This window comes from Amblyomma americanum, chromosome 5 (genome assembly GCF_052857255.1).
Source record: "Amblyomma americanum isolate KBUSLIRL-KWMA chromosome 5, ASM5285725v1, whole genome shotgun sequence".
NCBI classification, from domain to species: Eukaryota; Metazoa; Arthropoda; class Arachnida; order Ixodida; family Ixodidae; genus Amblyomma; species Amblyomma americanum.
In genome coordinates this window covers 168,911,036-168,923,292 of record NC_135501.1, presented here as the reverse complement: position 1 = coordinate 168,923,292, position 12,257 = coordinate 168,911,036, and the positions used below count along the sequence as shown (strand labels likewise).

Below are 12,257 nucleotides of genomic sequence, written 5' to 3'. Positions count from 1 at the left end.
CACAATCTCTGGAAGTGTGCAAATGATCCGCCTCCGGTGGAGTTGATACAGCTCCCTTCTCCCGAGCGGTGGAAGGCCGGGCTGGTCATCTCGGACCCTAACATTCAAGTACGGGCAATCGAGCGGGCCAATGAGGTCGCCGCCAGCCATGGGCTAGCGGTCATCTAGCATGTCTCCTGCAACCTGCTCTCGGCGCAATAAATGTTTTACAATCCAATCGACCACTTGGGGATCATTAACGCGCACTGACATCGCACAGCACGTGGGCGCCTTACCGTTTTTCCTCCATAAAAACGCTAAGGCGCCCATGTGGTTGATCGCGTGAGATTGATCACCAAATGAACGCTGTGGCCTAGCTATTGCTGCAGTGCCGCATGTCGGCCGCAACGCTGTTAGCGCTAATGCATTCAGGCCACACTCTTATCTCAGCACCGCCACATGCATCAAAGCACGAATGAGGCGTACGCATATCCAGGGAGCCAGTTATGCGCCCTTCCTTTCCTCAAAGCCATCACCGTTAGCACATTGTCAACGCCAAAGCCAATGAACACAGTGAACGCCGACATATTTCACTTTGTATATCCTGGATTAGCTGAGCTAATCCAGATTAACTTTTTTGCTGAAAGCAATATCAGCATCTGAAATAAAGGGCAACGCGTCCGAAGATACAATTTGTATTTCTTTATTTTAAGCAGATAAATTTCTAACAACTTTCATTACAGCAAACGCATTTGAACCGAGCTCGCAAGAAGTGAATTGGGAAATTGATGGTTGGTGAATGTAAATGGCGCAGTATCTTTCTCACATATCGGCGGACACCTGAACCGCGCCGTAAGAGAAAAGATAAAGGAGGGACTGAGCGAAAAAAAGGAAAAAAGAGTTGCTGTAGTGGAGGGTTTTGAAATAATTTCAACCACCTCTGCATCTTTAACGACCCCACCACGGTGGCTGAGTGGTTACGGCGCTCGGCTACTGATCTGGACTACCCGGATTCGAACCCGACCGTGGTGGCTGCGTTTCGATGGAGGCGAAACTATGGAGGCGGCCCTGCACTATGGCATCTCTTCCTCTCTTCTTTCCTTCATCTCTCTTCACATCCCTTCCCTCGCGGCGTGGTTGAGGTGCCTACTGAGAGTGAGACAGATACTGCGACTTTCCTTTCCTCAGAGTCGGTTATGTAACTTTTTGTTTGCACCAAACTGAACGTTCGGCAAGTTTCCGTGCACATTGGCTGGCGGGGCAAGTATAGTGTTTGGTTTTCTTGGTTATATTTGAAAAATCAACAAGTACCAGCACCCGTCGCGGTGGCTCAGTGGTCAGGGCGCTCGACTACTGATCCGGAGTTCCCGGGTTCGAACCCGACTGCGGCGGCTGCGTTTTTATGGAGGAAAAACGCTAAGGTGCCCGTGTGCTGTGCGATATCAGTGCACGTTAAAGATCCCCAGGTGGTCGTAATTATTCCGGAGCCCTCCACTACGGCACCTTTTCTTCTTTCACTCCCTCCTTTATTCCTTCCCTTACGGCGCGGTGCACGTGTCCAACGATATATGAGACAGATACTGCGCCATTTCCTTTCCCCCAAAAACCAATTATTATTATTATTATTATTATTATTATTATTAATATTATTATTATTATTATTATTATTATTATTATTATTATTATTATTATTATTAATATTATTATTATTATTATTATCAAGTACCAGCATTCAATCACTAGCAGGTGGGCTCATCGGAGCCAGCACAGTCCGCCAGTTGTCGCGAAGGGCCTCCGACCCCGCCGCGGTGGCTCAGTGGTTAGGGCGCTCGACTACTGATCCGGAGTTCCCGGGTTCGAACCCGACCGCGGCGGCTGCGTTTTTATGGAGGAAAAACGCTAAGGCGCCCGTGTGCTGTGCGATGTCAGTGCACGTTAAAGATCCCCAGGTGGTCGAAATTATTCCGGAGCCCTCCACTACGACACCTCTTCTTCCTTTCTTCTTTCACTCCTTCCTTTATCCCTTCCCTTACGGCGCGGTTCAGGTGTCCAACGATATATGAGACAGATACTGCGCCATTTCCTTTCCCCCAAAAATAATAATTATTATTATTAAGGGCCTTCGATTGCAAGCGCGAACATTACAAGGCGCCCGCGTACTGTGCGATGTCAGTGCGCGTTAAAGATCGCCAGGTTTTCGAAATAATTCCAAAGCCCTCCACTATGGCACCACTTTCTTCTTTCACTTCCTCCTTTTCTCTTCGCTTACGGCGCAGTTCAGGAGTTGGCCGATATGTGAGACAGATACCGCGCCCTTTCCTTTCCCCAAAAACTAATTTTCATTTTTTTTTCTTTTAACGTGCATTGAAATCGCGCAGCACACGGGCGCCTTAGCGTATCGCCTCCATCGAAGCGTGACCGCCGCGGTCGGATTCGAACCCGGGTACTCCGGATCAGTAGCCGAGAGCCTTACACTGAGCCACCGCGACGGGTCTTTCAAGAAGTGCAAATCTGGAGAAACGCCTCTAGTTCGCGCGGTTGCCACAGCGCGATTCATGGCACTGAACATCAATAATTACGGCAGAAATTACTATTGCATGTTGCATCGCATACACTTTGTAAGCAAGTTATTTAGTTTTATTTTTCTAAGGGTGCGTGAGCGCATAAAGCATTTTATAGAACAGATTCTTCACCGCGTAGAACCACCAGCTGGCCAAGGCCATCAACGCGCACCATATCACCTCACGCTTGAGTTTTCTTTCATTAAAAGTAAAATTGTTCCCATTGAGTTGTGTTGGTCCTCCTGGATGGCCCACAGATGGCACAAGTTGGTGACGTCCACGAACGCAGCGTGTATACGGCATCTGAACCCACGATTACTATTAGTTACAGTAAAGAGAAAGACGCAGGTCAGATCCCGGCCGCGGCGGCCGAATTTCGATAGAGGCGAAATTCATGAGGCCCGTGTACTCTGCGATGTCAATTCACGTGAAAGAAGCCCAGGTGGTCGAAATTTTCGGAGCCCCTTACTACGGCATCCCTCATAGCCTGATACCCCTGTCACACGGGCATTTCGAAAGCCCTCGAACCGATAGTCTATCGATTCAAAGGCGATCGAGCGCTCCAACACGGGCAGTTTCAATGGCCATCGAGTTAATAGTCCATCGAGTCAACGGAGCAACGCGGAACTCCATCGAGGTTGTGAGGGCCTTCGAGCACTGCCCAAGGTTGCTAGCGTTTCTTTAAGAGTGGCGCCAAGCGCACTTTCGTATACACGATACATTATGGTACAAAAGCTTGAACAAAATTATTCGCCTAAACTTTAATGCAAGCAGTCTGCACAATAGTTTTAAAATCAGACTGGTTTTAAGCGCATGAAGCGGAATAATTTTGTGTTGCGGTCTTAGCGTTGCTCGCGTACTTTGCGTTGACAACATGGCGGCGCCCTGCCCGCCCGCTTCACTGCGATAACAGCTTCGTCGCTAATCCCTTAAAGCAATATCGCGTTCTAAACTGTTGTATTCGCCTTCGATTTGCCCATTCTTACCCTCGCATAAAGTTTCAAGCTGCAAATACTTTTGTTTTCCAGATATCAAGGCGATTTCTCAGGTGTTAAGCCTGACTAAGCAGCGCTCCGACGCAGTTGGACTGGCTTGGTTTTGGCTCGTCTTGTATTAGAGTGGCTACAGCAGTGTCTGCATCTGTGCGTCGCATACGTGCAATTAAAAGCGTTTTAAACTACATGCGCGTATGCGTACCAATTTAGGAATGAGAATGGCAAAAAAAGTGTTTTTCTTTGCTCTTTTTCATTCGCACTGAGAGATAGAGTACGAGTGCTGGATGCAACGAAAATGAAGAGGCAGCTCGTGTGAGTGCTGCGCGTGCCGTTTCGAAGAGCAGACATCCGGAGCCGTAGACTTCATGCCTGGGATCCTGAAACTGGTGAGGCCCTCGTTTTTCGCGCCGACCCCTTATTTTTCTTATCTGCGCGGTGGTTCAGTGGCAGCGGTGCCCGGTTTCTCAGCACGAGGACTCGATTTAAAGCCGAGATCTGCCGGTGCCACCGAAACGCAAAGGTCGCATGTGTTCTGAGCGATGTCAATGAACATTAACCGTAGGTGGGAGAAATTAGAACTAAGCCCCCACAGCGGCGTCTCTTCCATTGCCTGCTTTGTCCGTCTCTCTGTCCCTTCATGTGCGGTGCAGTTTAGGCCTACAGCAAGAATGCGACAGTTCCTACGCCTTTGCTTTGCTCATAACAAGTATTCAAGCGGTTCTCATGACATTGCAGGCACCAGAGGTGCAACCAGATAGCGAGCCGGCTACTTTGCGTGGCCGCAAATGCTGGCACATCAACCGCCGCTGGCTTCGTTTTTGTTGTCGTGCAGGTTTCTGGGCCTCCAAATCGGGATTATTTCTTGAGCATGGTCACTACCTCTTTATTAAATCGTCATGTGCGTCCATGGCTGAAGGGATCACGACAGCACGAGAAAGCAGACACCAAAGGGAAAGAGCACTTGAGCGGCGCCTCACCCGTAAAATCTTGGTCAGAGGGAAGGTTTCGCGAAGCAGGACGCGTATTCGACTTCTCTGTGTGAATACTTCTTGCTGCGTGACGTCCGTCGAGAGTCGACTAGAAAAGGTCGCGTAGCCTTCCCGACACGCTAGTGCGAACGCGCCTTAGGGAGTTGAGGTGGTGGCTTCCTGGCCTTTCGCGGCTGGTATCTAGGGGCCCTCGCACATGCGACGAGAGCTCCTTGTCACCGGGGGTATCTGTTGCTAACCTGTCATCGTCGCTTCTGATGACGCGCTTGGTGCGACGCGCGTCCATTCTTTCAATCTTTCCTGTCATATCTCCTTTCCTTTCCTGTCTTTCCTGTCATACCATAACTCTGCTACTGTCTGCACGAGGCAGCGATTGTCCCTCAGCGTGAGCCAGTGGGCAGGCCTGTGCATTTTCCTGTGCATTTTTCCTGCAGTCGCAACAAAAACAATGCGCCTTAGCTCTCTCACTTCGAACCGTTGAAGGGCAGAACTTTTGAGGGAGCGAAAGCAGGAAGAGAGAAAGAAGTGACGTAGTTGAGCGCTTAGACCACCCGGTCTTTACAGTTCACTGATATCGCGCAGCCGGCGCACAATTTTGCATTCTACCTACATCGAAATGAGCCTCACCGGTGTGCCTCAATAACAGGGCGCATGGCTGCGCAGTAAAAAATGAGCTACGGTTTGACAACTGCCGAACCTGATAGAGAGCAAAACCTATATTGTATGGGGAAACTAGACGCGGCTCGGCGTCTGTAGCGTCAAGTGCGTTCTGCACTATAATTTGCAGCGTTCCTACCCTGCCCCCCTGCCTGGCAGGTGGCAGTTCAATTAATGGTGGATCGCGAGACGTTGGTCACCCAATGAATGCTGCGGCCTATTCTACCACCCTCTACCGGCGAATCAAAAGGTAAAAGGTCAAGTAGTGTGACACCATGGTGGACCACATATGGCAAGGCTTGCAGTCACGCTTGACCTCTGGCTCATTTGAAGATGAACTGACAACGCATGGCGAAATCTTCGTTACTTAACGGAGCAAAACATTGGCTTCAAAATGCAAAGTGATTGGTTATCAGGTAATTGAAGGAGCAGTGATGGTCTCATTTCTCTGAAGACACGGGAACAGCACCTGGAGGGAAAACCCCGTTTTCTGTGCGATGTCAGGGAACAGTAAAGCTCCACCGGATGGTCTAAATCATTCCGCAGCCCTCCACTGGGGCCCATCTCTCACGGCTTTGTTGAGGTCTCCGTCGAGAAATGAGAGTTACTGCGCCTTTCCCTTTCCTAAATAACAACCACCACTACTGCTCAGCCTTAGAACGCAGGGCCAAACCCCCCGCCGTCACCACCGCGTTTCCATGAAAGCGAGACGCAGGGTGCCGTGTTCTGAGCGATGTTGTAAAGGTGCACATGGGGCCAGGTGGTGATAGTGGGGATTACAACTTTATTGCCACAAAATGGAAGGGATTAGTTCGGGCTGGGGCGAGGCCAGGCTGGCTCCCCGTCGGGGGGATCTCTCGAGCTCGCGTGATGAGAGCCAGATGCGTTGTGTTTCTTGATCTGACCAAGAGCTTGTCCCACTCCTCTGCCGAGGGAGCTGGCAAGTGTGTCGTCGGAGGGGTTTTGCCTGCGCATTCCCCATTATATACAGTCTTGGGTGGAGAGCGTCGCGTAACCGCAGCGTGGGCATGCAGGGACATATTTACCGTTCCTGATTAAACATACTCGGTTAGGGTTAATAATGGCCTTTGTTTGTAGGCGTCTGTGTTCTGGCTTGCGCCCTGTCCAGGTTTTTATAGAGGAAAAACGCTAACGTGTCCAGGAGCTGTGCGATGTCGGTGCACGTTAAAGACCCCAGGTGGTCGAAATTATTCCGGAGCCCTCCACTACGGCACCTCTTTCTTCATTTCATCTTTCACGCCCTCCTTTATCCCTTTTCTTAAGGCGCGGTTCAGGTGTCCCCCAATATATGAGACAGATACTGCGCCATTTCCTTTCCCCAAAAACCAATTATTATTCTATTTATTCGCGGAACCCGGGCACCGCCTTCGGGACTGGACCCGCCTTCTTAGCCTCGGCATCCGAACGCCATAACCGCAAACATCCCCGGAATGTACCTTCAACCAAATGTGCTCGCGAATTAATGGTTTTCAGACGACCACATGCTCTGGTGGAGTCTGGCTGAAGTCGACCAAATTTTTAAGTGGAGAGAGTTTCAAGGGAGCAATTTACTCTCGATTATTTTCATAAAAAACGTGCGAAGCATACGTGTGCTTACATGCAAAGCGGAACTCAGAGTCGCACATGCTGGAGCACAGGAACTTCGGACGGCCACATTTCCCCAACCACAAGTGGGGAGGGGGCTTCAAATAACGCTTCGTGAAGATCTCTCTTACGAAGCAAAAACAAATCGCGTCCACAAGGCGGCATTTTTTTTAGGAAATGAAATGGCGCAGTAAATGTCTCAGTTCTCGGTGGACCCCTCAACCACGCCATGAGGTAGGGGAGGAAGGAGGAAGTAACAGTAGAGAGAGAGAAAAAGGTGCTGAAGTGGCGGGCATCAGAATAATTTTAACCACCGGGTCTTTAACGTGCGCTTACATCCCACAGCAAACGGCCGGCTTCAGCATTTCGCCTCCATCGAATAAGCTGGGAACAGGGCTGAAACACGCTTAGCTGCCGAAAGAACGGTTGCTGCGCTCATTTAGATTATCCGGCCCCTCATACAGACTGAGCTTCCTTGCGTATTTTGACCTTTGCTGCGGGCTCTGGTCGCTCATATGTGCTTTAGCGAGGAGCTGATTCATTTCAATCACATCCTGATATGTCCTTTTCAAATGATGTTTTAAGCTCCATGTCGACTGTGGTTATGACGGTCGCAATACAACCTAAACATCACTATGAACACTGAATGTGCAATACGCCACTAGTTAAGTCGTCAGGGTAGGTACGTCAGTTTCATAAAAGAGTTCCAAGTAGATTTACATGCGTGTTTTGAACCCTTGCACGCATGCCTTTTACTTCATTCTTTGTCAAATTATTCTAGAGTTTTTTCAATATTGGTGGCTTTTTATCTTTGTTCTAGGCTGTTCGGGACAAGCCACCTGATGCTTGTTCTTTAAATATTAATGACAGGTTCTGTGATGGTTCACTTCCGTCTGTTACCGCTTTTGAAACATACTGTTTCTCATGCAGTCATTTTTTTTAAGTTTCTACCGTGCTGCATTTGCTTCCAGGCTGCAGGAGGCATCTAAATACTATCGATAGCGTACTTGCGTCCTTAACTCATAAGAATTATACAAATTTGATCCCACTACCTGCGGTAGAATAGAAGCTACGAGCGTCATGCGACGGCTTCGAGAAGGGGGCTGTTTGAACTCACGAGCCAACTACACACGTCCGCAAGTGTTGGTTCTGGTACTACGTGGCTGTTATAAAATACGAGGAAAGCACACATGCCCCTCCAAATTCATTAGATCGCCTACTGTTGTAAACCATATGCGCGTAGCAGAGCAAGAAGAAAATCAAATTAAAAGCTGAGGAAAACGGAGTGTAAGGTGAATAACAGCGAGCATCGAATTGGCGATGTAAAGCCCAAACTCCCATCTTGTCCATCTGGCAGCCGCCTCGTAGCACATGTAGCTTTCCTCTAGCTGTAAGTCGTAGTGGCACAGAGTAAGAGATCTTGTTCACTGCAGTTTCGTTCCTTCAGTCGATACAAGCTTTACAAGATTGCCCTTCATCTAAGATTACACCGCTAAATTCCACGTTAATTAGCCATCCTGTATTCCTCGGCGACCCTTATGACCATGGGGGCTAAATCCGCTGCTGTACAGGCGTTTCTCCCATAGCTCTCTAAACTCCAGCCCCAGCCACGCTGTCCCAGCAAATTGACCTTATTGATAACCCTATAAGACCACCTGTAGCCTCCTACTGCGTTCCCAGTCCTTGATATTCAATCAGTTAACCTCGCAGAACGGTTTCATCCGCAATTTCTTCACTTAAATCCTTTCTTTTTTCTTCCCAGTCTTGAAGCGGAAGCCTGCTCTACACTTGCGTTGCCATCCTGAAGCGAAAGTCAAGTTCTCATCGCTGGACGTCAAATGACAACTACGTCAACAACCATGCCAAACAAACGCACGCCGTTAACCTTGCCCTGCACCAGAAGTGAAGCGGCACCAATTTGTCAGTTGTTTCAGCGTATCGCCGAGTATAACGAGGTTCTCTGGTACGTAGGCCTTGAGATAAGAGAGGAGAATGGCCTGGGGGAACTAGCCATCGCTATTTCCCCGGGAAAAGAGCTCATGTACCGTTCGGTAGACCCACAAATTGACTGCGAAACCCTCGCCATGATTCTCCTCGGAAATGTCCTCGCCCACCATTACTGCATTGTGGCCGTGGAGCTCACTTTTGTGGTGGCCAGGAACCCTTTCCTCCTCAGCCTTCTTCAATGCAAGCACAGCATCAGGAAGCTGAAAATCTCGGGCGTTCCGTACTGTGAAGCGAGCGTGCTTGAGGCCTTGGAGAACCTTGCCATCCCGTCAAACCAAACTGGTTTAGATGCCGCAGAAAAATACCTCTGCTTCTCCATCAGATCGCCACTGCTTCTACACCCTCATCAGACCGGCAGCATCGCCCTGTCTGCGCTGGATGTCGCTGATCTGGAAATGAGCGACGACTGCAAAGGGCAGTTCATAGACTTGCTTTTACAGAACGACACAATCAGTGACCTAACCGTTGGAGACTGCGTGTTCAGTTACGGCTGTGTAGACCTCCTGCTCGGCTTCGTCGTCTACCTGGCGCAGGAACCCTCGGTGCTCAAGAAGTTGACAGTACGAACTCCCGAGGTCAGCAGGTTCGCACTGGAGTCTCTGGTCGAGGCCACTGCAATGACGACGACACTGGAAGAGTTGGTCGTCGACATAGATATCTGCGATGTCGAAGACAAAGCCCTCTTTGCCGAAATTATCGCACGGAACTTCACTCTGCGAACGTTAAGTGTTACGTGGGCGAGAAACTGCGTCGTGTCCACTAACCTCTATGGTGTACACATTGACACCGGAGACGCGGCTACAAGGATCGATCCCTGGTTTTTTGCGCTCCTAGAAAGCACCACACTCTTAGCACTTTCCATAGACCTTTTGGGTTTCTCAGAGGATGAGTGCTGCGTGTTCTTTCGTGCTCTGGCGCTCAACAAATCCCTTAAAAACGTCTCCATAGGCTATCTTCCAGCATGCGCTGACCTTAAGGTGATTTGCGAAATCATTCGCGATTCCCGCTTGGCGAAGGCCATTCACATTGAAGATCACCACCTGAGCATCAGTAGCCTACGCGTGCTTCCCGAATGTCCCGAAGTCACATCACTCACCATAAGCTCTCTGCATCTAGACAACTTGGAGATCCTTCGTCGAACCTTCGCGATCCTCGCTACCTGCAGCCACGTCACTTCCCTCCGTTTATGCGTGCAATACTGCTTTTTGGATGGGATCCAAGCATTGATGGCTGCCTACATAGCGGATGCACGCACACTGAAAGACATAAAAGTGCACGTCTACATCGACATGCAGGAGCGCGAGGACCAGCGGCATGACCCTGACAAAGAGAAGCTCCTGGTGAACGCGCTGGCATCGAATCTTGGCCTCACCAGAATCACAATCGAAGAGCTGCCTCTGAGCGAAGACAACTCCAAGTTTTTCGCGAAAGCTGTTATCAACAGCCAAAACATCTCTGAGATGTCGTTCGCGGTGCTCAGCCGCGATAGCAACAATGCCTTCTTGCAGACGCTGGTGTCGGGCATCGAAAGAAATCGCCGCCTCCTCCGGGTTGAGCTGCCAAGTTGCAAAGACCGTGACGGAGAGCTCGTGGTCATCCGGAACATCACCAGACGCAACGCGAGCCTCGTCACCAGAGCAGTACGCTTCGTGATGGGTGACCACGATCCTTACAACGCGCGAGCGGTCGAGCTCGTCTCGGGACATGAAAGGGTCCTCAGCATCGTTCAAGAAAATGCTGGCGTCGAAGCCAAGGAAGCGGAAACGATGGTCAGGTGCGCCTTGGGGCTTCGATGCTTGACGGGCCTTGACGAATACATGAAGCTGACAGGTGTAGTCAAGCGCCATGTGGTGTGCATTGGTAGACGTGGCGACGCAGTGCAGCTCGACGAACTGAGTTTAGACTGCTGGCTTCATGTGCGGAAGTTCCTGATTGTTGCTGACGTTGCAGGAGCTGACTGTTCTGTGAAGTTGTGATCGGCTTGCAGGTTGTCTGGGTCATCAGTGCGCAGTCGTCTTCTTTGGCTGAGCAGCTTAAAATTACAACTTTTTTGCCTTGTCTCATTATGCAATTTTTCTGAATGAATCTAAGAGTCTCATAGAAAACTGTCGCAGCACGCTTCATTTCCTTGATTGCATGTTTCAAATTAGTCGTGCCAACAAATCCGCGCTGCTTTTAGTATGCAGAAGAATAATAATCTCTCTCAACACACAGAAAAATATGGCTCTCATTATTTATTTGTACCAATTTCACGTTTTCAATGAATCACAGCAAGGCCCGTCGTTTAGATAGATCGTTAGCGCATAAACTAGTTTCACACTAGTCATATTTTTCTGTGTATTCCTGTTCACGGCACCATTAACGGAATTCCTGTTCACGGCTCCAAGATGTGAAGAAAAAGAAAATGTGAAAGCTTCACTAGACATTGGCAGCTTAGCTCTATGCTGGTTTCTTTGCGCCTTAATTTAACATTATTTCTGGCAGCAATAATGACATCGTGATCAGCTCGCATGAGCCTCTCTTTGTTCCCGTCCTTTAAAAGCGCCTGTTCATCAGGGTTATGCAAGCTCGGGATACCCTGCTCCCTGATTCTAGCCTATCTCAGTGCAACCTTCATTGGTACACCACGAGATCTACAAGAGCTCTGGCGACACACTTCCCTACCTGCAAACATCTCGGTGCAAAGATCTCGGTGGCTCCGCTCCCAAAACATATGCATCCAGAAATCCACAAAGGCAGACGGGAGGCTAGGGTCACTCATCTACGCCGGCGTCTACAGTCAGGTCACAAAGCAGTCTATGTAGACCTGGCGGCGTACACTGAACCGAGCATCTTTGTTGCAGTCGCCCTTGACCACAATTTTCAACTATTGACGAGTGTTTCACTCCGGGCTGAGGATCCTGCCGCGGCGGAAGCCACCGCCGTCGCCCTTGCCATAAGGCATTGTGATCTGGCGGACAAATCAGCTCACATAATAACTGACTCGAAGCGAGCCTGTCAATATTAGATTACAGGGAGAGTCCCAAAAATGACAGCGGCTCTACTCATACCGTCGGGCCTCTAACCTACACTTCAATGTCCCCATAACATTACTTGGACCCCGGGCCATTCAGGTCTTGAAGGCAACGAGGCGGCAAACGATCTAGCTCGTGAGCTAACAAACCGAGCAGATCCTTGCCCGTACCTCACCCCTCTGCCATCAAACTATGGGTAACGACTGGAGATGCTTAGATTAGATCGTAGAACATATCCCCTTCCCCATATTAAACTCACCACAGAAGAAGCCACATTTTGGAGGCGAATACAAACGAATACCTTCCCTCACCTGTACTTGTACAGCTTCATTCACCCTTCCAAATACCGCCCCTTCTGTCCATGGTGCGGCGAAAAGCCTACGCTGTTTCACATTTCCTGAAATTGTCCCCAAAAACCACCTCATCTAAAATCATTACAGACATCATACG

At 49.5% G+C, this 12,257-nt stretch overlaps 1 protein-coding gene across 1 annotated transcript; it reads left to right on the top strand.

The window, feature by feature from the left end:
* Positions 1 to 9,960: 9,960 nt before the first annotated feature.
* On the top strand, positions 9,961 to 10,826 carry LOC144135253 (uncharacterized). The gene has a single exon (XM_077667985.1). It carries the CDS (start codon positions 10,020 to 10,022, stop codon positions 10,767 to 10,769), a length of 750 nt encoding a protein of 249 aa, XP_077524111.1. The 5' UTR covers positions 9,961 to 10,019; the 3' UTR covers positions 10,770 to 10,826.
* Positions 10,827 to 12,257: the final 1,431 nt, after the last annotated feature.

Excerpts from the sequence above, each read along its gene's own strand:
- LOC144135253 (XM_077667985.1), top strand. The coding sequence starts at position 10,020 with ATGGCTGCCTACATAGCGGATGCACGCACACTGAAAGACATAAAAGTG.